Below are 26358 nucleotides of genomic sequence, written 5' to 3'. Positions count from 1 at the left end.
TATACACACAGCACTGTCAGCACAATTAAAACCATTTCCTGCATCTCCAGAAGAGTCTTCTGTCTCTCTGCAGTGCATCTCTCCTTTTGCTCCAGCTTTAGGCAACCACTGATCTGCTTTTGATCATCATAGATCTGTTTGCATTTTATATAAATGGAATCACACACACTGTAACATTTTGTACCTGGCTTCTTTCACTCATCCTAATTGAGATTCATCCATGTTGTGTGTGTCAGTTTCTTCCTTTTTACTTCTGAGTAGTATTCCATTGTATATATATTTACCCATTCACCTGTCAATAGCCATTTTGGTGGTTTCCAATTCTTTTGCTGTTGTGAATATGGCTGCTATGAACATTCATATATAAGGCTTTGTATGAACAAATTTTTTATTCTCTTGGGAAAATGCCTTAGACATGGAATGTCTTGGTAAATATTTACCTTTTAAAGAAACTACCAATTGGTGTGTCTGAAGTGGTTGTGTTACCTTTCATTTCAGCAGCAATATATGGGAGTTCCATTTGCTCCACATCCTCCCACATTTGGTACTGGTGATTTTTAAACTTTTATCCATCCCAGTGTGAAATGTGTGCATTGTGGTATGCAACTCTCTAGAGCCTACTCCTATGCATCTTTCCATGTGCTTATTGATTGTTCATATATCTGATGTGAAGTATTCGAAGTCCTTTGCCATTGAAAAATTTAGGTGGGTTTTTTTCTTATTGAATTATGAGTTGTTTTTTTAAAATTCTGGATGCAAAGTTCTTTGTCACATATTGCAAGGTTGTAGCCATTTAAAAACAATGTTTTGTAACCAGTAACATTAGTTAGGTACTTAAAAATAATAATGATCTCTGGCTGTGCCTCAGAGCAGTTGGGAGAGCAAACTGCTAAACTGAGAAATCTGTCAAGCCACGTCTATATTTTGTGCACTTAGAGTCCTGCTACCAAAGAGCCCACAACATAAAATATTACTCCTAAAGACCAACAGAGATAATATAGTATAAAATAAATAAAACAAAAATGTCTCTGTGACATATATCTCTGCTGATGATAGTCTGTGATCAGGGAAGCTTTGAGCCATTTTGTATTATTGGGCATATCTTTCAAAGTGTTCAAGTTACCAATAAAGCATTCTTAGGATAATAATCATAAGCTAGACATACATATTAATCTGGGCTGATAAACTAGTAGGATGCTGGGCTTTCTGTTTGGCTTTGATCCTGAATCCTGGGCCACGAAATGGGCGGGGCTAGAGGGCGAATGAGATTGAGCTGACAGTCACCTCGGGCAGCGCATGCGCCGGCAGTCCCCTCCCGTCTGGAAGGTGTGTTGGCGTTGCTGTGGTAACCGCTGTAAACGGAGAACTGGGACTGATGCTGTGACTGCGAAAGAAAGCCGAAAGCCCGTGGAGTACCTTAGGTAAGCCTGGCAGTTCCCACAACCTCCCCTTCAAATCTGTTAGTGAGTCAGGGCGCAGTGAGCTCTATTTGGACTTCTCTTAAACTGAACTAGTGTTTTCCGGACTTCGTTGAAACATATTCCTTATCCTGTCTGTGGATCAGTTTGCTAAACATTTGAAGTGACAGCATTCGCAGGAATGGGGTTCCACACTGTAGATACAAAGTGGACACGGTTCCTGCCTGCAAAAGCTCATAATCTAACTAGGGAGGAAGACAGGACAGCTGGAGTCTGAGTTAGACCCGGCTGAGCCAAAAGCCAGAGGGGTGGGGTGGTTGGTGGGAAAGTGCCTGGGTTCTCAGTCAACAAGACACCCCATCCCACACTAAGCGGTGTGACACATGGCAGGTTGACCTTCTACACTTTAGTTTCCTCATCTAGGCAGGGAAGGTGGTGGTGCTTACTTCATGGGGTTCCTGTTACAATTAAATAGGATAATACAGGTCAAGTATGTAGCACATGCAAGATACAGTAGGATATAGTAACATGCAAGTCGGCAGCATGTCCAGGCAACCGCTGAGTTGTCCCAGTTGGCTACTGACTAAAACTTTCTGGAAGGAGGAGGGGCTGAGGAGCGTTCAGGGAGGGGGAAGGTGACAGGAGATGAGCTGCAGACTTTACAGTGAAGGCCTTTGTGCCACACCAAGGAATCTGAGTTCTTATTCTGCGGCAATGAGGAACCACAAAGTTTTAAACAAGAAGAGTGGCACACTAAAAGCTGAGTTTTAGACATATAAGAGGCAGTGTAGAAACGGACCAGAGAAAGAGAATGGGGCTGTGGTAATGGCAGAGGTGAGACAGGATGGGGACCAGAACTAGGATGGTGACAGTAGGACTAGAAGGCAGAGAATGGATACAAAAGGCAGAACTGGACACTGGGCAACAGCACTTGGAACTCAATTGCATGAGCTGGGTGAGAGGAAAGGATTCAAAGAGTAACTGCTCTGCTTTCTCATCTGTAAAATGTACCTAACTCATGGAGTTTTGAGAAATACGTGAAACAGTAAACAGTATGTGTAAGATCCTCAGAACTGTGCTTGACACATGGTAAACATTAAAAAACAAAACAACAACAAAAAAACCCACAAGCTATTATTCTATCCACAGTTGTATTTCACACTATAAAGTAAAAACTGAGTGTCTGTTTTTATGCAGGAATCTATGACTCTCAACGTGAGCAGCTCTGGCACACAGTTCGTGAGAGTGGGGACTGACTCTGGAAATCTAGGAAATGAATCTGAGTAATGTCACCTTGGGGAGCTCTCTGTCTGGCTTCTAGCCAACTTCCTTCTAGCAACACATACTCTGCATCACTGTGTACTGTAATTTTCTTTTTTCTTTATACTTCTTCAGGGTTGACTCAAAACTTCACAGTCTACCTAGTGAGTTGGTTAACAGGATTAGCCATAGGCTGGAACAGTGAGTGTGAGTCTAATGAAAATAGATGTAAGATAGTTCTACAAATAGACTCCCAAACCTAGCTAGTTTAGTTGTATAAGATAGGACATGGTTCAGTTCAGTTCAGTCACTCAGTCGTGTCCGACTCTTTGCGACCCCATGAATCACAGCATGCCAGGCCTCCCTGTCCATCACCAACTCCCAGAGTTCACCCAAACTCATGTCCATTGAGTCAGTGATGCCATCCAGCCATCTCATCCTCTGTCGTCCCCTTCTCCTCCTGCCCCCAAACCCTCCCAGCATCAGAGTCTTTTCCAATGAGTCAACTCTTCACATGAGGTGGCCAAAGTACTGGAGTTTCAGCTTTAGCATCAGTCCTTCCAATGAACACCCAGGACTGATCTCCTTTAGAATGGACTGGTTGGATCTCCTTGCAGTCCAAGAGACTCTTGAGAGTCTTCTCCAACACCACAGTTCAAAAACATCAATTCTTTGGTGCTCAGCTTTCTTCACAGTCCAACTTTCACATCCATACATGACCACTGGAAAAACCATAGCCTTGACTAGACAGACCTTTGTTGGCAAAGTAATGTTTCTGCTTTTGAATATGCTATCTAGGTTGGCCATAACTTTCCTTCCAAGGAGTAAGCGTCTTTTAATTTCATGGCTGCAGTCACCATCTGCAGTGATTTTGGAGCCCCCCAAAATTAGGAACACACAAATAAGGTTTAGTGATTCTAGCTGGCCACAAATGGATTATGAAAACTCGGTATATAATGAGCCTGCACATGCCACCCTTGCAGATAACGTAATATTAGGCTACCTTGAAAAAACACAATGTCCCTAACCAGTAAAGTGATGGTTCATATCTTCTGGAAAGCGTCCAGATCCTTCAAAGTACATATAAAATTGGGAGGGGTATATGATGCACTGGGAATTAATTTCTTGATCTGTCCAGATGTTGAAAAAAGTTGAAAACATGTTAGTGAGGAATAGTTGAAAGAATTGAGATGCTTTAGCTGGGAAAAGAGGATCTGGGGAGGAAGTAAACCAGCTACAATTATTTGAATGGCTATAGTAAACAGAAAAACTTGTCCTATGTGTTCCCAGAAGAATAAGGGCCAAATAGATCCAAGCTGCAGAAAGGGAGATTTTGTATAATATAAAATGAGCTTACTAAGAAATAGGACTCATTAACAGAATGTGTTCACTCTCTTGATATGTTTAAATTGAAGCTGGTGTCTCTTGGTGTGTTCTTTCATTTGTTCCTTTATTCAGAAAGTGATACATTCATCCTGATTTTATATAGTGAGTATCAGGCACTCTTCTTTGAAAACTTTACTGTATTAACTCACTGAGCTCTCAGAACAACCTTGTGAAGTAGGTATTGCACTTTATAGATGAGAGGGCACAGAGAGGTTAAATACTGACTCAGCACCCTACAACTAGTAACAGGAAGAGCCGAGACTACTTTTCTAGCGGTGCTGGGCTTGAGCTGTAGATGTGTGACTTGGGTGAGAGGTTGGACCAGATTAAAACTCTTTCAACTGTCAAGATTGTATAGTCATATTTATTGAGCCCTCGCTGTATTAAAGAGAATGTATAGTAATCATAGTAAAATTCCCATTTTCCAGTACCTAACAAGGAGTTTGCTCTAAACCACTGATCTTTACCCCTGGTTTCTATTCTCTGTCTGCCCAAAATAATTATAGAGGGAGTGAGACCGTAAGAATGGTATGTTGTGAAACATTTCCCAAGTGATTGTAAAGTGCAGCCAGAGTTGAGAACTGTGGGTATAAAAGATCTCATTTGATATTTACAGTGATTCTGCCAGACAAGCTTATCATCTCTATTTTACATATAAAAGGACTAACAGGTTAAGGGATGTTAGGAGCTTGGCCTTTGGCCAAGCTAACCTTTTTTTCTTGGCCAAACAAGTCTCTCTGTCATCAAAGCCTCACCAGGTTACAACTTCCCAATTCCTTCATTCTAAAAGAATTAAAATGAACAAAAAAATCAAGAGGGGGCGTCATTATTATGTCAGTGCAAGAAAACAGATGGATTAAAGTATGTTCAGAAGATGAAGGTAGGTGGTAGTCATCCTACCCTCTCATGCACTGATCATGTAGTGTAGATCATAGCTGCTTTGGGGGTATAGTCTTCCTTTGGAGATCAGAATGGTATAATAATGCAGTAGTTCAGTTAATTTTCATAGTAGCCTTATAAGAAGTTTTCTCTACATTCCCATTTTACAGCTGAGGAATTGATGTAAAGTTTTATTAGCTAGTTATGTGGCAAAACTGGGATTGAAACCTGAATCTAACCACAAATCTGATCCAGATAGGACTTCTACTCCGCCTGCCAGCCATGCCATAGAAGGATGCTGAGGAAACAGGCAATGTTTAGTGCAGGAAAAGGAAGACTTAGAAGAAAGATATAGTAGGTGTTCTCATCTACAAGAGCTGCAATAGAGAGAGAGGACAGAGAAAATGTCTCATGTCATTCCCCTCCTTAAAGACCTTCAGTGGCATTCAATTTCCATAGAAATAAGTTCTAAACTCTGTAGCAAAACTTAGAGACAATTATATAACCTGCTGCCTGCCTCCTCTTCAATGTCCATTTTACTCTCCTGATCTAGCCAGTAGCCTGCTTTCAGCCCTTCATAGACGGAAGCATCTCTCTGAAGCTCCCTCACTTCCCACTTCATGCCTGGCCAACCTCTTCTAATGTCCCATCTCAAATGCCCCTTTGCTAACTCCAGACATGGTTTCATCTTCTTGCTATATGTGCCCACAGCACCCTAATTTTTGTAAAACTCATTACATTTTAATTGCTTGTTTAATACTTGTCTTTCTAAACAAGCTCCACTAAGTTAAGGGTTGTATCTTTGTAGTTCAGTACTGTAATTTATTGCCTAACATAAGACTTGATACAGAGAATATGTCCTCAACAAATATTTAAGTATTGAAATTGATTAGCAACACCAGGGGAGTTTGATGATGGGAAGAGGAAGCAGAGGGGATGACCCCGAGGCAGGATGGCAGAGGGTTAATTTTAATGGTGGAGCATTTAGGGAATGATGATGGGCTTGGGTGGCGTCTCACTGTGGACCTCTGGAAAACCACAGCTTGTCTGGTGACAAGTTTGCTGGAGGAAGGGAGTGTCTGACTCTCTTTCGCCACATCGCAGAGGTCTCTGATGGTAGTTGTGGCCTCCCGCTGGTAAAGTCATTTCTGATACTGTGTAAATATACGATTGTCACCACATATGGTGTTTGGTGCTTGTGGAATTTGTTGAGAGGAAAAAAATTCTGATTTCTGTTTTATAGCTCTCTCCCTTTCTCTGTCTCAATTTTATGCTTACAGGGAAAATGAAGGAACCAGATGATCAGGATACTGATGAGGGGAAATCAGATAGGTCAAACAGTGACAGAAGGCAGTCTCATTCCTCTAGATCTCCATCAAGAAGTAAGTAAAGATTTTAGTATAAATTTAGGGTCTTTATTATTAAATTTAGGTAAAATAATTTTTAAAGAGTGTACGTCTAAGTTTATATGACAGAAAAGTTTACTTGTTGAACTCCCTTACTAAACTCTTAAGTTCTTTAGGGGGCAGATTCTGTGTTTTAATAATTTTATCTCGAGCTCCTAAAGAACAGAGAAGCTACTATCATCTCTATACTGATAGTGACCCATTTTCGCATCTGGTCTGGCTCCTTCCTGTCGGGTCTACAAGGTCTTTAATGGGCCCCTCTGATACAGTGTCGTGGAAAGAGAACTGGACTTCAGTTTTGAGTCCTGGGTCTACTATTTAGAGATGCTTGATCTTAGATAAATTATTTCAGCTTTCTGCGCCTCAATTTTCCTACCCACAAAATGACCATTGTGAGCTGTCTGAGAATTAAATTGGATACCATACATGGAAGAATATCACATGTAGATATAAGGGAAAGTGAAGACTTTGTAATAGGATTTTTAAAAGACTGCCAGTTCTTTCTGACTGGGCATTATGGTGTGAGGTAGCTTAGTGGAATCTTGACTTTTTTTAGTTTCTAGTCCTAAATCTAGCTTCAGAAATACAATTTTTACTATTCACCTAGAGGAGATCAGGTCCTGGGGAAATCAATTTACTTATAAATTGTACATTAAATTCTTTCAGTTTATCTGAGGCATTATCTGGCCAACCCATGATTTCTCCATATTATGTTTTATTTTAGGTGTTTATCTTCTCTTTTAATTTCATGGCTGCAGTCACCATCTGCAGTGATTTTGGAGCCCAGAAAAATAAAGTCTGACACTGTTTCCCCATTTATTTCCCATGAAGTGGTGGGACTGGATGCCATGATCTTCGTTTTCTGAATGTTGAGCTTTAAGCCAACTTTTTCACTCTCCTCTTTCACTCTTATCAAGAGGCTTTTTAGTTCCTCTTCACTTTCTGCCATAAGGGTGGTGTTATCTGCATATCTGAGGTTATTGATATTTCTCCTGGCAATCTTGATTCCAGCTTGTGCTTCTTCCAGTCGAGTGTTTCTCATGATGTACTCTGCATATAAGTTAAATAAACAGGGTGACAATATACAGCCTTGACGAACTCCTTTTCCTATTTGGAAGCAGTCTGTTGTTCCATGTCCAGTTCTAACAGTTGCTTCCTGACCTGCATACAAATTTCTCAAGAGGCAGATCAGGTGGTCTGGTAGAGACATTACTTTGCCAACAAAGGTTCGTCTAGTCAAGGCTATGGTTTTTCCTTTGGTCATGTATGGATGTGAGAGTCGGACTGTGAAGAAGGCTGAGCACCGAAGAATTGATGCTTTTGAACTGTGGTGTTGGAGAAGACTCTGGAGAGTCCCTTGGACTGCAAGGAGATCCAACCAGTCCATTCTGAAGGAGATCAGCCCTGGGATTTCTTTGGAAGGAATGATGCTAAAGCTGAAACTCCAGTCCTTTGGCCACCTCATGTGGTTGACTCACTGGAAAACACTCTGATGCTGGGAGGGATTGGGGGCAGGAGGAGAAGGGGACGACAGAGGATGAGATGGCTGGATGGCATCATTGACTCGATGGACGTGAGTCTCAGTGAACTCTGGGAGTTGGTGATGGACAGGGAGGCCTGGCGTGCTGCGATTCATGGGGTCGCAAAGAGTCGGACACGACTGAGCGACTGATCTGATCTCTGATCTTCTCTTACTTGGACTTTTATAACAAGGATCTCTACTCAAGTCATCCTGTCCATACCTCCACTAGAATTATCCTGCCCAAATATCCCTCTCCTCAAAAAACTTCAGTTTGCATCTCTTTTGTTTACACTTTTCTCTGCTTCTTGCATAGAGGATTGTCTACTTGATAGTTTCCAGTCCTTTGCAGCATTTTCCTGGATGGATGGATTTAATGATAATGACCCTTTGTCCAGCACTGCCTGTTAGTTTTTTCTTTCCAAGCTGCACTTTTGCTATCAGTGTCACAGCCCTTCAACTAGGCTCAGAATATTCATTTTTAGAAAAATGATTCACTCCCCTTCACCTGTATTCACTCCCACTTCCATTTTCCTAGCTGGCAGCCTTAATTCATTTCATGGCAGCTTGGGTATCAAGCTTTTAATATTGTAATCTAGAGACAGGGAAATAATAATTGATTGTGATAGTCACATGGAAGAGCTAAGATAGCTGTTCAGTGGTATTATTGGAGAATAGTTACCCAAGGGTCCCTCTTGGGGCAATTCAAGAAATGGGGCCACATTTAGGTGTCCAAGATTATTTTCTTTCCATCCAAATGCATGAATCCTATAGAACCCTATCCTGTTGTCTTGTTGATTGGCTTGGCCCAGCTTTCTCACCCCATTCATATTAGTCTTGGGCCTTGTTTCTCATCTTTTACCTTCATCTCAGCTAGATCTTGGCTCAGACAGTAAAGAATCTGCTTGAGGGTTTGATCCCTAGGTTGGGAAGACCCCCTGGAGAAGGGAATGGCTACCCACTCCAGTATTCTTGCCTGGAGAATCTCATACACAGAGGAGCCTGGCGAGCTACAGTCCATGGGGTCGCAAAGAGTCAGACACGACTGAGGACTAACACTTTCACTTTCACAGCTAGATCTGCTAGGCGGTTCCACTTATGTCTAGCACACTTACCATTTCTGCCTTGTTATTCTGAAACTTTACCTGGCCCATTCACCTGCTCGACATGGTATATTTGAACAACACTCATGTTTGGACTTGGTCTGAATGTTAACTTAGGCCTGTTAGTAGGTCTGTTTTACTCCCATTCCAATTCTCTTTTTCTTCTAGCTTGTTCTAAAGAGAATAATCTGACTTATTCCTGGGATATCATTCAGAGATAAATAGTCACACCCAGAGAAGTTTATTCTTGTCTGTGCTTAGTCACTCAGTCAGCTTTATTGATCTTTGACATAAAAGTAAAGTGAAAGTTGCTCAGTCACGTCTGACTCTTTGCAATCCCATGGACTGGACTGGGTAGCTGTTCCCTTCTTCAGGGGATCTTCCCAACCCAGGGATCGAACCCAGGTCTCCCACATTACAGGCAGATTCTTTACCAGCTGAGCCACTAGGGAAGCCCTTAAAAGGTCCCATATAAATAATAGGTTGGTCAAATCAAATTAAATTGAAAAAATGACAGCAGCATACCAGCCAATCTTTTTTTCTTTACCTTTTACTTTCTTATAAGTCTGTTTTGATAGGAAATAGACTGGTAATGAAGTGAAAATGGAGATTAACTCACAGGAAAAGCTTGAAGCAATTTTTGTAAAGCTACAAGAGTGACCAAATAAAATGATTTTTGTAAGAATTTTAGAGTTTAAAATTCATTCAATTTAGAGTACAAACGAATTGGACATATTAGCTTCTTTGAAAATAAGAAAATGTTTAATTCAAATTTAGAAATTATTAAAACAATTTATTTTTAATAGCTTCTATGAAAGAGGATCACAAGTCTATTGACAATACCACAGGCGAAGCATTTACTGAAGGGGAAGAATCATACATAGAGGATGATGAATCCTATATGGAACGTTTGGAAGGAAGTTCAAGTTCATTTCAAGATGATTATGCAGAAAGCCTTGGAGGTAATTATTATTAGTTTTGTATCAGTGATTGTCCCTGTTTTAACTTAACAGTTGTAAATCCATAAAAGAAATGTTTGCAAGGTATGTGGGGAGTGATAAAAGGAAGAATATAAAACATGTTCTGATAGGGTGGTTTAGCAGCTCTGGGGCTGTACATTTCATTTCTGAGAATCACACACTCATACTGGATTTTTCTGGGCAGTGGGATGGTATAAGGAGGGATCAACCCTACATCAGTGAGAATAACTCTTCCTTGGAACTGATCATGTGCTGTCTTTTGAGACTACTGTAGCCAGGTGCTCCCTTGTGGTGCATCCTGTGTTCAGGCCAGAAGTAGTAGTTACTGCTAGAGTATTATGGGCTAGATACATTTTTCTTGTCTTCATGAAATATGATATTAGGATTGATCAGACACTCTTCTTAGTTAAAATATTTTTCACTTTTTAGAATCTCGGTATATGGAAACTCCTGCCCCAGATGCAGAGGAGGCAGAGGAGGAAGTTAAGAAGAAAATATCAGAAAGCTTCTTCTACGATTACATGGAGCTTGTCTCAATGCCTTTTGTGACTCCAGATTCAAACATACCGCTGGATCTTCTTACACTTGTGTATCCACTCCAATCTTGTATAATTTTGGATTTCAGCTTTTTAGGTCAGGGCTTGGCAAACTATAGCCATGGTCTTAATTTAGACTAAGCTTTTGTTAGAAGCCAAATAACCATAAAAAGAAATAATGCTTTTCTGGCTGTCATTTCAGGAGATCTGATGTGAAGGAAACCAGGAGGACTTTTATTCCCATTTATCACTACCAGCTTTGCCCCCTTTTTCAGTGCCTGTCAAGTGAAAATCATTGATCTCCCTTCTTAAAATACTAACATGGCCATTGTCAGGCCTTAGTACTTTCACATTATTTATCAGATAAGTTATAGAGAAGATAACCCTGAGGAGGAAGCAGGGAACAAAAGTACAGGTTTTAATAGGAGAATAAGAGTCTATAGAGAAATGTAAAAGTAGGATAATTAACAAGGAGATTTGGGGTTTGCTATCACTTTATGATGTAGGTTTGTAAGGCACTGGTTTGAAGACAGTTTCCATTAAGGCCTTTGTTTAGCAGTTTAGTATGCTTACCTTCCAAAGAACAGTGTTTATGACCACATGGCCTGAACACTGAGGTTTAGGCCCTTTATAAAAGGGGTGCTTACAGAGGTAGGGCAGTGTTCTTCCTGACTCAGTATTGCTTTTTATTTAAAAATCGAACAGATTGTTATTTTAGCTTCTAACTCTGTTTCTCTAATCCTAGGTATAACTAAAACTAATTCACCCTGAAACTTATAAACCTGGAGTTTTCTCTCGAGGGCCTTTTTAAAAAAAAATTGTAGCCCTTGGAAAAGTTATCAATGAAAGTTATGCTGTTGGCTTTCTAGCCTATTTTTTCAAATGAGGTGGTTTATTAGTCATCCAGAAGCTTCTACTGACATGCGCTTGCTCAGAAAGCTTCCTGGACCTACTGGCGTTATTTCCGTGAGGACGGGGCTTTGGGCATATGTCCTCTGAAAAACTTCTCAGGTGATTTTCATTGTGCTGCCTTCTCCTGGATGTCAACACTAGGGACTTGCTGCTTCAGAATACAAGGATCTCTGTTTTAGAGAGAGACGCCAAGTTTATAAATCAGGGAGCCAGAGAGATCTTGACTTTTGACTCAGTGCATGAATCCTTTCTACTCATGCTGGATGAGTGAATGTATAAGCTTTGGGCTTGTCTTGATCACTTTCAAAACCAGGGTAGTCACAAAGCAGCTGATTCCATTTTTGAATAGCTTCCATTATTAGAGAGCTCTTCCAGATCTTGAATCAAAATCTGCCTTTATGGATGTCCTGCGTTAGACTATGTCCTACTCTCTGGAGATTGAACAAATAATCTCTGTTTCCTTGTGAGAAGCTCCAAGAACTCAGCTGTCATGTGTTCCCCAGGTACTTTAAAAATTCTTTGTATATATCAGATTTAACATTTGTGTCTTCTAAATCAATCAATAAATGTGTGCTATATAAAATATCACCTAAACCACAGCATAATTTGTAAAAGACACTAAACAGAACTTAAGATAGTGTTTAAACACCATTTTAAAGTGGAGGTCCTAGGTGGCTATGGACAGACAGTGAAGTCCCTAGGCCTTTGGTAAGAAGTTAAAAGATGCCGGAAGAAAGGATGAAGTAAAACACAAGGGAGTTGGAGATGTATCAGAACACATTTTTACATTTTCAGAGCTCTGCTTATGGACTGTCTTGTCTTCTGGGTTTAAAAGGGGGAGTTCAGATTCTAGTTATGCATTCATTCATTTATTCATTTAGCCTAGTAGGTTCAAGACTCTGGGGGGCATTCCAGGAAACATAAATAAGAAGCAGTCTCTGCCCTCAAGCAGGTTGTGATTGATTTATAAAGAGTGTCTGGGAAGATACAGTCTTACCCATTCTGCATTGAAAGGGCTCTCAATCCATGCAGCTGCAAGGCAAAGTTTCCCCCTTGAAATCAGAGATGATAATATTAGATTAATGAGCATGTCTCTGATTCTCTACTAACATCCAAATTAGTGAGGTGATTGTACCTCATTTCTCCCTTTATAGTTACAGATGTACCTCTAGCCCTCTAGAGTGTTACACTGGTATCTGGGAAAAGGGAAAAGAGAGGAAGAAGAAGGAAAGGTGAGAGCAGTGATTAAGGAGAGGGAAAAGGAGGGTAGGCAGAACTTCCTGCCCCATACCAGGCTCTGTCAAGGCTGTATATTGTCGCCCTGCTTATCTAACTTATATGCAGAGTAAGTGCAAGCGTGCTAAGTTGCTTCAGTCATGTCTGACTCTTTGTGACTCTATGGACTGTAGCCCGCCAGGCTCCTCTGTCCATTGGATTCTCCAGGCAAGAATACTGGAGTGGATTACTGTGTCCTCCTCCAGGGGATCTTCCTGACCGAGGGATAGAACCAGTATCTCTTGTGTCTCCTGCATTGGCAGGCGGGTTCTTTACCACTAGCACCACCTGGAAAGCCCTATATGCAGAGTGAAAGTGAAAGTCACTCAGCCATGTCTGAGTGTCTATACAGTCCATGGAATTCTCCAGGTCAGAATACTGGAATGGGTAGCCTTTCCCTACTCTAGGGGATCTTCCCAACCCAGGGATCGAACCCAGGTCTCCCATACTGCAGGTGGATTCTTTACCAGCTGAGCCACAAGGGAAGCCCATGTGCAGAGTACATCACGTGAAATGCTGGGCTGGATGAAGCACAAGCTGGAATCAAGATTGCTGGGAGAAATGTCAACAATCACAGATATACAGATGATACCATTCTAATGGCAAAAAGAGAAGAGGAACTAAGGAAGAGGAACTCTTTTCATGAGGGTGAAAAGAGAAGAGTGAAAAAGCTAGCTTAAAGCTCAACATTCAGAAAGCTAAATCATGGCATCCAGTCCCATCACTTCATGGCAAATAGATGGGGAAAAACTGGATACAGTGACAGACTTTATTTTCTTGGGCTCCAAAATCACCACAGAAGGTGACTGCAGCTGTGAAATTAAAAGACACTCCATGGAAGAAAAGCTATGACAAACCTAGATAGCGTATTAAAAAGCAGAAACGTCGCTTTTCCAACAAAAGTCCATATAGTCAGAGCTATGGTTTTTCCAGTAGTCATGTATGGATGTGAGAGTTGGACTGTAAAGAAAGCTGAGCACTGAAGAATTGATGCTTTTGAACTGTGGTGCTGGAGAAGGCTCTTGAGAGTTCCTTGGGCTGCAAGAAGATGAAACTAGTCAATCCTGAAGGAAATCAGTCCTGAATATTCATTAGAAGGACTGATGCTGAAGTTGAAGCTCCAATACTTCGGCCACCTTATGTGAAGAAGTGACTCATTGGAAAAGACCCTGATGCTGGGAAAGATTGAAGGCAGGAGGAGAAGAGGATGCCAGAGGATGAGATGATTGGATGGCATCACTGACTCAATGGACATGAGTTTGGGCAAACTCTGGGAGATGGTGAAGGACTGGCAAGCCTGGCATGCTGCAGTCCGTGGGGTCAAAAAGAGTTGGACACGACTGAGTGACTGAACAATAACAAAAACCAGGCTCTGTTAGATTCTAGTCTTTATTTGTGAGGCAGCCCCAGGTATTCTCCATAAGGCAAGAATAGTTTCATCTAGATCTTAGATCGCATATTCATTTGCATTTCTATATAAGATTCCATTTTAGGCATTTGTGTCTTTAAATTTATAAAATTCCTTTTTATTGTACAAATGCCCCTGAAATGTTTTCTCTCTCTTTTTCAATTTAACTATTAGGCAATGAGATAGCTCTAGTTACTTGTTGTTAGTTATAATTTATACTTCATAATTCAAATCGCACTAGTTAAAATTTGATCATTTTTTAACATCCTACAGATCCTCTTGTTAAAATCTCTGTATAATTTTTTTTGAAAGTATTTACTAAAAAATATGAGGAATCATCTAAAATCAGATTACAAAGAAAACCATGGGCTCAAAAAATAGATACTTGTCCTGTGAACCTTCAACTTTTGTGGTCAGCAATGAATTCTTGGAAAATAAGAATCTATCTATTTAAGTTACACTATGTAATATATTTCTTTGCAAACGATAATTTTTTAATAGATTGACTTCATTTAATTATTATAGTCATATTTTGGATTATATTAATTTGAGCTTGAGTATAATAACAATGTACATTTGAAAATAGTTTACAGCTCAATTTTTTAAACCTATTTTGAATTAATGAAGTTATACTCTGTAGCATAAATGCACACACATTCATCTATATACCTGCGTATACTGGTTAGTGATACAGAAAGGAAATGTTAGCAGGAGAGAGGAAAATGAAATTATTTAGGGAGCACCTTTGTCCTTGGTGGTGGTTTAGTCACTAAGTCGTGTCCGACTGTTGTGACACCGTGGACTGTAGCCTGCCAGGCTCCTCTGTCCATAGGATTCTCTAGGCAAGAGTACTGGAGTGGGTTGCCATTTACTTCTCCAGGGGATCTTCCTGATCCAGGAATTGAACCTGGGACTCCTGCATTGCAGGCAGATTCTTTACTGACTGAGCTATGAGGGAAACCTATAGTACTCAAATTGAAAGTTCAACTTTATTTTTTATTGAAAACAAAATTAAATACAATTAATGCTCTTTCAGGGTTTTCCTAGGAAAATTAAATTAACTTAGAGTATGAGAATTTTCACTTAATTAAAAAATAAGGTTACATTAGTAATACATTAAAAAACTGTTTCGCATAAAATTTAGCTACTAAGGGTATGGGTTTAAAAAATATATTTATTTTCTTGCTTACCCACCCCCCACCCCCCATGGTTACTTTGTTTCACTTCTTTTCCTTAGCAACTTACCCACAGACATTCCTTTGGTTATGACTGCAGAAAGCGGGCCAACCTACAACTTCTGGAAAGCAATACCGTGATGTACATAGCTGGGAACCAGTTGATTTTTCTGAATTTGAAAACCAAAGAACAGACCTACTTGCGAAGTAGCAGTGGAATAGGAATTGGTGTCATTGGGGTATGCCTTTGGTAATTTAGGAAAAAAAATCCAATTGTGTGTTCGTTTGGAGTCTTATGGGATTGCATGAGGTGCACAGCAATCTTTATTCTAAGGCATTTTCAATTCGTGATTACAACCACTATGTTCACTGACATTAGCTCCAGGCAATATTACACTATTTATATTGATATTAATAATATCGTCATCTCATTTTGCAGATAAGGAAATGTGGTTAATAGAGGTTGAGTGACTTTCCTAGAGTCATGCAGGTTTTTTACACTAAATGCTATTTTGCCATTCTGCAAAAATACCAAGATGAATAACATGAGTGGTAATTCATGTAATAATTAGAGCTAAATGCCAGATAAAATGCAAGTATAGAGTTGAACATTAGGAGATGAAGTATAATTGTCTATTCAGTAATTTCAAGTAGTCGACAAAAAGATGTGTGATTTCAAGTCTGTCTTTTCCTTCCTCCCAGGTGTCTGTCTCCATTAGTCATTTTCTCTCTTGTATCTTCACCCTCTACCTCCTTGGGCATCTTCAGCATGAAAGCATACTATTAAATTAACTTGTTCTCATTTTAGAAGGCCCCTCTCTGGGACTTCACTGGGGGTCCACTGGTTACCCTTGTTGGGGAATTAAGATCCTGAAAGCCTCAAGCCCTGATTAAAAAAACAAACAAACAAACAAAACCCTTTTAACCATGTATTCTCTTTACCTACTGACTTTTTAAAATATATAATTTTAAAAATGTATTTTTGGATATGCTGAGTCTTCATTGCTGCACGGGCTTTTCTGTAGTTGCAGAGAGCAGGGGCGACTCCAGTGTGTTGAGTGGGCTTCACAGTGTGGTGGCTTCTCTTGCTGCAGAGCACAGGCTCTAGGGCACCTGGGCTTCAGTAGTTGTGGTTCCCTGGCTCTAGAGCACAGGCTCAAGAGTTGTGTGTGACACGTGGGTTTAGGTGCTCTGTGGCATGTGGGATCTTCCCGGATCAGGGGTTGAACTCGTTTCTTCTGCATGGGCAGGCAGATTCTTTACCACTGAGCCACCAGAGAAGCCCCACCCCCCTTATTTTTGATCTTTCCCTCAAAGCTGCTGAACTTCTGCTGTCTTCTTCCTGTCACCTCACTAAGGTGGCCAATGACCCTATTAGTGGCCACATCAAAAAAATACCTTTCTAACTATCTTACCTGACCTCTGAATAGCAATGGCTTTTCTCTTTGTTGTTTCTCTACTCTGTGCTCCTTAAAATAGGCATCCCAGATCTGTTCTCACCAGTAACAGGCAGCCTGAGTGGTCCTCTCAGCGTCACTGGTATCAGGAGAAGGGCATCTGTTGAGATTAATCTGTGAGAGACCTCACAGGGAAAGAGAAAGGAGGAGAAATGGACAGGATGTGGGGCTCATACAAGCAGCAGTTCCCTATGAGATGCTCAAGAGGGTTTCTAGAGGGATCGTGATCCGAACATCTAATCTTTCCCTTGCGCTTCCTACTGGTTGTGAGCAGACCAGACAGAACAAGTGCAGAGCCTGCTGTGAAGAAATGGATGTAAAATTACTGAAAGTGTGAAAGATACAATATCTCTAAGTCAGATGCAAAGGAAATACAGTAAATATTCCCTGGATAAACTATTTGTGTCAATGAACAGAAATAAGAGGAATGAACATACGATTCCATCCAATGTATATGGCTATCATTTGAAATACTGAGATATGTATTGCTGGTTAGGTGAAATTTAAAAAATTGTGACACAGCTTACTCTGAGACATGAATTTTCTATTCAAGAAGCTAGGTTGATTTATATGCAAGGTAAACAGTCTGACTTAGTTGTTTTCAAAGAGCAGCCCCCAGATTCAGCAGCACCAGCATCACCTGGGCAACTGATAGAAGTGTAAATACACAATCTCAGATCTCAGCCGCAATTTACTGACTCAGACACTCCAGTGCTAAAGCTTGCAGTCTGCGCTTTAATAAGTCCTTCTTGTGATACTGATGCCTGCTAAAGATTGAGACCCACCGTTCTAGCTCTTCAGATGGCAATTTAAAAAATTGTAGAGTTAAACACGACTCTATTAATGAAAGTAAAACTTAAGTGCGTACCCTTCTAGTTCTCAGTTTAAATTATATCCACTGTCAAGTATTTAGTAGATGTCCAGCTTTGAGTTTTCTGTTGGAGTAGATCCTAATAAACCAATTATAAAGTAACAGGTTCTGAATACTTGTAACAATTTATATGAAAATCTCCCTTTTAATACTTGAGTGACCTTTTGTTTTTTATAGGTTCACCCCAATAAAACTTATTTCACAGTAGCAGAAAAAGGAGTTTTCCCAAAGATAATCATTTATGAATATCCTTCAATGAGGCCCTATAGAATTCTTCAAGGTGAGTCTTAGAATCTTTAAATATCTCATGTTTAAGGTGAACAGAATTCTCAAGATGACCTCACATTACTGTAGCAGTCAGGGTCTGCCAGAGAAACAGAACCGGTCTGCGAGAGAAGAGAGATTTATTTGAAGGAATTGGCTTATATAATTGGGGGCTGGCAGATCTGAAGTTTGTAGGGCACACTCACAGCGTGGAAATTCTTGGGCAGGAATTGATTCTATGTCTTCAGGCAGAAGTTCTTCCTTGGGGAAACCCCAGTTCTGCTTCTACATGCTTTCAGCTGATGGGATGAGGCCCACTCGGGTTATTAAGGATGATCCCCTTTTTGGTTCTTAGGATTTTCATCTCTTTGCTGACATTACTCTTCTGCTCTTCATGTTGGCTACTTTATCCATTAGAGCTCTTAGCATATTAATTATAGTTGTTTTAAATTCTCAATCTGATAATTCCAGGATCTATGCCATGTCTGGTTGTGATGAATGCTTTATCTCTTCAAGTTGTCTTTTTTTTTTTTTTTTTTTTTGCTTTTTGGTATATGCCTTGACATTTTTTCTGAATAGCGAGACACGATGTGTTGGGTAAAAAGAACTGTGGTAAACAGGCATTTGGTAACCTGATGGTAGGTTGCGGGGGAAGGAAAGAATTCTTTAGTCCTATGATTAGGTCTCTTTTTTTTTGGTGAGCCTATGCCTCTGAACTCTGAACTTCACAAACATTTCTCAGCATTTTCTCCCAGCTTAGGTGGGAGAGGATGGCTAGAGTGGGCTGGGTTGGATATTTCCTTCTGCAGGGCAGTTAGGCTGCTGATAAACCCCAGCTGTTCAGGCTCTGGTTAATTAGTTAATGAGTTTCCCCTGAGGGCAGACCTTATTAAGACCAGAGGACTCTGGGGTATTTCAAAATGGCTCCTTTCTCCCTCCCTCTGTTGGAAGCCTCTGGAGATTTTTAGTTTAGGAATCTAGTCAAGCTCCTGGAGATAAATCTCACAACATTGTTGGGACCACCTTGTGACTGGTTCCCCTGGAGTTTTTAATTCCCAGACTTGTCCACAATGAGCTTCCTGCAATCAGAGTTCAGGTTTTATTGCCAGGCAGTGGTTCCTCAAGCTGTTTTGGCTGTTTCTGCTTGGAAGTCTCTGCTGTGGTGACTTGAGTATCTCTTATATTTTCCTGTCGGTTTCTCCGTTCTCACGTTCTCAGGGGCAGGGCTTTGCCCCCGTTTCTTCCCTCTCTTACAGATTCAAGAAGAACTGTTGATTTTTTCATCTTTTCAGCTTTTTACTTGTTGTTAGGATGGAATGGTAACTTCTTAGCTCCTCACATGCATAACCAGAAACCGAGAGTCATCATTTTTATTTTGTGAAAAATTCAGTGGCAGATTTTAAATTGACTTCTCTCTGCTGTCTAACATGTTTTTGTTAGACATGCTCTCTAACATGTCTTCCCTGCTTCATAAAATAGAACATATTCTCAATGCATCTTTCTCAGGCAAAATGTGATTAAGACTTCTTCACGCTTACCCTTTCCCTCCATATCATGTAATACATTCTCCAGCCAGAGGTGATGAATGGTTTTGAAATTGTTTCTTTATGGGATTCTTGACATTATTCCACTAATGCACGTCACGACGGGTGTTCTCTCTTGCCTTTTTATTTTGGAAATAATACAGTTTTGAAAATGAAATGTTGTCTCTGTTATTAGACTCCCATTCATCTCCTCATCCTTTCAGATGGAACTGATCTGGCCTATGCGTACGTGGACTTTAACTTCGATGGTACCCTGCTGGCTTCTGTCGGTGGCAGCCCTGATCACACCCTGACCATCTGGAACTGGAAAGAAGAGAAGCCTCTACTGAGGACAAAAGCTTTCTCCCAGGAAGTTTTTAAGGTTACTTTCAATCCTGAAGATGACGAGCAGCTCACTACCTCGGGATCAGGCCACATCAAGTAGGTTGTGCACATGATACAGATGCTGGTCGTTTATCGTTGGGATCTTTTCTAAGAGGTTTGATCAGCTGGAGACAGCTTTTGCTGATGTTAACGTTAGGATACTTTTTAAATGCGTTATGTTGAAAACCAACTATACTGCAACTTTTCTAGTTGGTTATGGAGATTTTATTACTGAAAACAGCATAGATAAAAGAAGGGCTTTGAATTTAGCCTGCTGCCTTCTTACAGGCTTCTCTTCCTGAGAGAGTTTGTGTAATGTCTTACTAACATTGGTGTGCTGTGTCCAAGTTCATACTGTGCTTTCAGATCCACTGTTCAGTGTGTTGAAGTGATTCTGTATGATGGACAAGTCATTTTGACGTCTCTGAACTCGGTCTTCACTTGTGAAATGAGAGTTATAACAGAGTTATATTCTTGACACCTGACTCTTAATACTAAATGGTAGCAGAGCCTATTCCTGGTCTCTGATATCTGGGTATTTTCACTGTATCACACACTGTTCTTTGTTCAGGATGGAATGATTTTTTGCCTTTTATTTAACAACCTTCTGGCACTACTCTCAAGCTGCCCATAACTTGCTTCCAGTGTCTCTTTATGAGAAATAATCTATCCTAAATTCTTTTTATTCCAACTTAAAACTGGTCTTTTTAAAATATAGAATAATTGAACAGGTTTTTGAATCTTGAGAAGTCTCAGCTAGCTCTCTGCTAACTATAGGTTGAAAATTTTTAACTTTCCTATTGCTTACTAAAGTGTATATTTTCTATGTACTATATCTTTGGAGACAGAGAGACTTTAAAGGATTTCATGTGTGATGTGTTATAAAAAGAAATGCAGAGGAAATGGAAATATATGGTCAAGGACCTACCACAGCCTCTGAGAAGGATGTTGATTGTTGAGGCTCTTGGCTTCATATTATTAACTTGTTAATACTGTCCATTATCTATTTTACATCCAGTTGGTAGGTCAGATTCTTTTTTCAACATAACTTTCTTCATTCTGACTATTCACTTGTTTAGGTTATAAACAAGAAGATATTAGTAACTTAATATTTATTGATTTTGTATACTAGACACTCTTCTAAGAGTTTTTTTCCAACAATTTCATAAGGTTGGTGCAAATAATATTCTCATTTTACACATAAGAGAATGAAGATACAATGTGATAAAGAAAATTACTCAAAGTTACACAGCAAGTAAATTAGAATTTTTGGAAAATATTTACATCTTCTAAAGCGGTACTATGTAGTAGAACTTTCTTCCAGGGTGGGAGTGTCCTGTGCTGGTCAGTCTAGAGACACTGGCCACATGCAGCTACTGAATTCTTGAAACTGGTTGGTCTGAATAAAACACTAATTTTTAAATTTTATTTAATATTAACTACTTTAAATCTAAATAAAAATAGTCAAACGTATGGCTATTGCATAGGACAACACAACTCTGAAATGTAAGATTGACAAAGGCAGGAAATTTTTTCTTTCTGGACTATTTTGCTTGATGCCGAATTCATGTTGCCTAGAGCTTTGCCTGACAGGTGGTTGATGCTTAAAACAAATGAACTGAATGAATAGATAAATGAACTAATATGTGGCTTTTAAATATGTAAATGGTTGACATTAAAGTTAAAGTAAGATTTCTTTTAAGTACATTTAATCTCTCATTGTTTGCAGGTTCTGGGAAATGGCTCTAACATTCACTGGCCTCAAACTTCAGGGTTCACTGGGTCGATTTGGCAAAACAGCCACTACTGATATAGAAGGTTACATGGAGCTCCCGGATGGGAAGGTGAGTACAGCTGTTATTCTACAATAATGAAATTAATGAAATGAAGTGATGTACATGCATGAAAGCATGCTATACAGTCTAAAAAGCATTGCCAATATTGTCAATAACAGATACTATAATTGTAAATATAATGAGCATTTAATTTTGCCTTTTCAGATTATCAGTTTTAATTCTGTGAAACTAGTCCACATGTACATATAATTTTGTCTTTACAAATATTATATGTACATAGAAAGTATGCCGGCATTTTCATGTATTAATGTAGTGACATACTTGTCACTTTTAATTTTAATTATGTCATGGAGTTGCAATGTCTATAGTGTTTCTCTCCCGCCTGTCTTCTTTGCCATGATGCTTCAAGAGGATTTACTGGGTCAAAGGTTAAAAGATTTACTGGGTCAAAGGTTTACTGGGTCTTACAGCTTTTGTTTTTATTACCAGATTATTGCAGGGTGTCAGACATGACTGAGTGACTATCACTCACTCACTAACTATTTCTCAGGAAGATTGAGACACTTTATAGTGATATCTGCAACACTGCAATTTTTTTATAAAAAAGCTTTTAATTTTGTTTTAGGTAGTCGATTAACATGTTGTGATAGTTTCAGGTGAACAGTGAAGGAACTCAGACATACATATACATGTATCCACTCTCCCCCAAACTACCCTTCTATCTAGGCTGCCATGTAACATTGAGCAGAATTCCATGTGCTATACAGAATTCCAACAAAGTAGGCTGTTGTTGGTTATCCATTTTAAAACTATCAGTGCAACGTTGCAATTTTAACCTATTATTTTAGTCGTTTCTTCTTATAAAACTTATAGACATGTTGCCTGTAGGATAAATTTTCCATTAATATTGTATTTGGCTTTCTAGTGGGTTGAGTTGTGGGCTTCCCAGATGGTTCTAGTGGTAAAGAATCCACCTGCTACTGCAGGAGACATAAGAGACGTGGGTTATATAGTATTTGTGATCATCTCAAGTATAAGAAAGCGCCAATATACAAATACTACTCTGAGAAACCAAATGGTCTAGTCATTGCCTAGTGGAAAATTATCAACTTGAAATAATGATGTATGGGGGGAAATAAAAAGCCTTTGATGCTGGCTAAATCATTAGTTATATATCTAAACCTATAAGATGATGACAAATCATTCTAGCTTCAAATTCTGCTAAGAATTAGGCTAAGATAAAGATCATTAAAAACTTGGTTTGAGATATATCTTGAAAAGCCTCAGTAGAGTTTGTGTAGATGTAGGGGAGAAAAGAAGTCATTTTAAATGAGAGCCACAAAAGGAAATAGTTAAAGTTAAGAGTAAATATTGGAAAAGGAAATGGCAACCCACTCCAGTATTCATGCCTGGAAAGTCCCATGGACCGAGGAGCTTGGTGGGCTATAGTCCATGGGGTCAAAAAGAGTAGGACACGACTGAGTGACTTCACTATTACATATTTACTGGATTAATTTGGAGCACTCATCTTGGGAAGGAGTGGGAAGTTAGATTGAAAAGTATGGTGGGCTCCTAAGGTACAAGGACTTGGTCAGGCAGAACTATTAAGCAATGGAAGAGCAGAGATACAAGTGGAAAAAGTTATTTATAAGCTTGACCACAAAATGCCAAGCAAGTTAGGAAAATGGAGTCATGGAGATGAGCTCAGAGGAAGATACTGCTTTTATCCAAGAAGAGATGATGAGAGTCTGGACTCTTCTCAGGACAAATGGAAAAGGAAAGCTAGACACGAGTGACATTTCAGAAAGGAGTGAGTTGATAGCCACTTCAGTTGGGTGGCTTTAGTTACTGGACAGAAAAAAAGCAAGTCTAAAGAAAAACAAGTGGGCTGAGGCTCGACAGATAGAATAGATAATAGGCAGGCTGGAGAAATAAAAAAAGACTGAGTAAGGTCATAAGTGACTCTCAGTGAGAGGGCCATGGGGCTGCCAAGTCCTCGAGCAGGCAGGAAAGAATTAGATCAGAGTTCCCCAAAGGACATTTCATGCAGTATTCTTTTACACAGAAACTCTCTGATAATAAGACTTTCCTGGTCAAATTCCTTTGTTCCTAAAACTTTATTAAAGTGATTCCCAGTGAACACTTCTGTATTAAAGCTTCCAAGCGGTTCTAGAGAAAAGAAACTTGTTTGACTTTGTTTATCCTAGCATATGTCTACTGAGGCAGCATTAGTTGAGCGCCTGGTTTAGAACCCTGACTCCTGGGTAATTTGGGGCAAGGTAATTAATATGCTTCCGGGTTTTTTTTTCACTTTGTAAGATGGGGGATAACAATAGGACTTCCACTGGCCCTGTGGTTTCTTTGTGCCAATGAGAAAAACTGTGCCCAACCTGTACAACTGCACATGGTATCCTCGATAAATGTACCTAGTTCATATGGTTTTTAGGATTAAAGAATAACATGTGTTAAGTGCTCAAGCAGTGCTTGGCATGGAGTCAATATTCAATTAGTATTACTTACTATGTAATAGTAGTTCAGTTATCTTAAGAGTTGGTGTTTGGTGCTACATATTTTGGGATGTGCTGGATTAAATGCATTAATGTGAGGTGGTTCCAGATCATTGTCCTTGTTTGAAATTGGATATTGTTCTGCTATAATTTGCAGTAATGGCCTCACAATTTATCAAACATCTTATATAACATTTGATTATTATCACTGTCATCTATCAAGAACTTTAAACATATCTCTAAATTTTGACCCAGCAGTTCCACTCCTGGGTTGTGTCCTTAAGAGATATACAAAGAAATCTGCAGATGTGTTTGAAAATTTAACCACCAACATACTGCCCGACATCATTATGTAAAACTACAAATTGTGATAAGTGGTTGTTTCTGGGGTAGTGAATTTTCATTGCTGTGTTTTCGTGTTTTAAAAATAGAAAAATTTATTTTCATAACCAGGAAAAATCTTTAAACATTTCTCATTAGCTATTTGAGGCAAATATATATGTTTTTCTGTCTCAAGTACATTCTTTCCTTTCCTCACACCTGCCAGGTGCTCTCAGGGTCAGAATGGGGCAACATGCTGCTTTGGGAAGGAGGCCACATCAAAGTGGAGTTGAGTCGAGCTGCAGGCAAGCCTTGTCACCAGGGTCCCATTAACCAGATAATGCTGGACGAGGGCGAAGTCATCACCATTGGGTCAGATGGATGTGTTAGGGTAAGTTTTCTCTAAACTTGAACAGTGGCACCTGCATCAAAGTCTTGTAGATGACCCTATGGGTTTTATCAAATTTTTATTTCTCACAAAGGTCACTTGAAGAAGGCCAACTCATTTTAAGTAATGCTTCTCTTGTGGTAGATTTATAGTTGCTAATTCATGTCTGACTCTTTGTCACCCTCTTGGACTGTAGCATGCCAGGCTCCTCTGTCCTCCACTATTGCCTGGAGTTTGCTCAAACTCATGTCCATCGAGAAGGTGATGCTGTCTAACCATCTCATCCTCGCCACCCTCTTCTCCTTTGGCCTTCAATCTTTTTCCAGTATCAGGGTGTTTTCCAATGAGTTGGCTCTTCGTGTCAGGTAGCCAAAGTATTATAGCTTCAGCATCAGTCCTTCCAATGAAGATTCAGGGTTGATTTTCTTTAGGACTGACTGGTTTTATCTCCTTGCAATCCAAGGGACTCTCAAGAGTCTTCTCCAGCACCACAGTTCGAAAGCATCAATTCTTCGGCGTTCAGCCTTCTTTATGATCCAACTGTCTATGTAAATTCTAGTCAACATTCATTAATATCTTGCCACTGAAATTTTCTGAGGGGACCTTTTGTTATTTTGATTCTGTTGTTGAAATAGTCGCTTCGGAAAATGAATTAGCACAATGTTAACAGCAGACTCCAATGTCCTTCCAAAATGCCTATTATAAATGGGTCACTTTCTAGGGACAACAAGGCCAAACATTTATTTATTTATTTATACTGACTTTACCAGTTAGGAATACACAGGTGAGCTGATGGGGTTTGCCAATGGATGCTCCCCTTCCGCCACCCCCTATACTAATGAACGTGCTTGTCCTCACCCGTGGACACCGTCCTGCCCGCAGGACTGATCTGGGACACTGCTCCTGCATCTTGGTCTTTCTGGCTGTTGTCACACCTCTTCTCCCATCCCCAGGTGTAGTTACCCTGCTGTTGCTGGCCAGCCTGCAGGCTTCTGGTTTACTTTGCGGTCCCCTCAGTATGCGTTTCTTCTTGGGCCTTTCATAAGAAAATATTCTTAAGGTAGTATTCTCGGGACATTCTTTAGGAAGTGGTATTATCAGGAGTAAGACCATTTTTTTTTTCCAACTATCTGGTTACTCTGACACTTACTGAGCTTACTTATGGCTCAGACAATATATTACAGCCATGTCTTCCACAGTTTGTCCTCTTACCGTTGCCTCTTTGAACCCTGTTAAGTTTAATTTTGTTCTGTTATGCTCATTTCTCTGATAATCTTTTATGTCCTTTATTATGTTACACAATACATTCACTATCCTTCCAAAGCATATGTCACCCCCAAACACATCAAGATACCAAGTGGAGGAAAACTTCGAGAGAAGTTGAATACTTCACAGAGGATTCCTTCATGGCCATCACTAATTTCTAAGCTTACTTCCCCTTTGCAAAGCTCACTCTCATCTCTTCAGTCTTTTATATTGTAAATCTCTACCTCTCTCCCTTTAGGAAAAACCCACTCCAACTCCCAGGAGTTAGTCTGACCCTAGGATCTGGGACTCTCCTCCACGAGGGTACTCAATGGAACAACACCA

General features: G+C 39.9%; 1 protein-coding gene across 3 annotated transcripts in view; it reads left to right on the top strand.

Annotated features, from left to right (window-relative positions):
* Positions 1–252: 252 nt before the first annotated feature.
* CFAP44 (cilia and flagella associated protein 44) overlaps positions 253–26358 on the top strand; it is a 116161-nt gene continuing 90055 nt past the window's right edge. For all 3 annotated transcript variants that reach the window (XM_027520679.1, XM_027520864.1, XM_027520765.1), the window contains exons 1-9: positions 253–1421; positions 6224–6325; positions 9778–9933; positions 10381–10540; positions 15334–15496; positions 17763–17865; positions 19597–19813; positions 21486–21600; positions 24607–24771. In XM_027520679.1, coding sequence (XP_027376480.1) covers positions 6229–6325; positions 9778–9933; positions 10381–10540; positions 15334–15496; positions 17763–17865; positions 19597–19813; positions 21486–21600; positions 24607–24771 — 1176 coding nt within the window. In that variant the 5' untranslated portion in view covers positions 253–1421; positions 6224–6228. The remainder of the gene's footprint in view (positions 1422–6223; positions 6326–9777; positions 9934–10380; positions 10541–15333; positions 15497–17762; positions 17866–19596; positions 19814–21485; positions 21601–24606; positions 24772–26358) is intronic.

Source organism: Bos indicus x Bos taurus, chromosome 1 (assembly GCF_003369695.1).
Source record: "Bos indicus x Bos taurus breed Angus x Brahman F1 hybrid chromosome 1, Bos_hybrid_MaternalHap_v2.0, whole genome shotgun sequence".
Classification (NCBI taxonomy): Eukaryota; Metazoa; Chordata; class Mammalia; order Artiodactyla; family Bovidae; genus Bos; species Bos indicus x Bos taurus.
The sequence above is the reverse complement of the archived record's forward strand: the minus strand, read 5'-3'. Positions and strand labels throughout refer to the sequence as shown.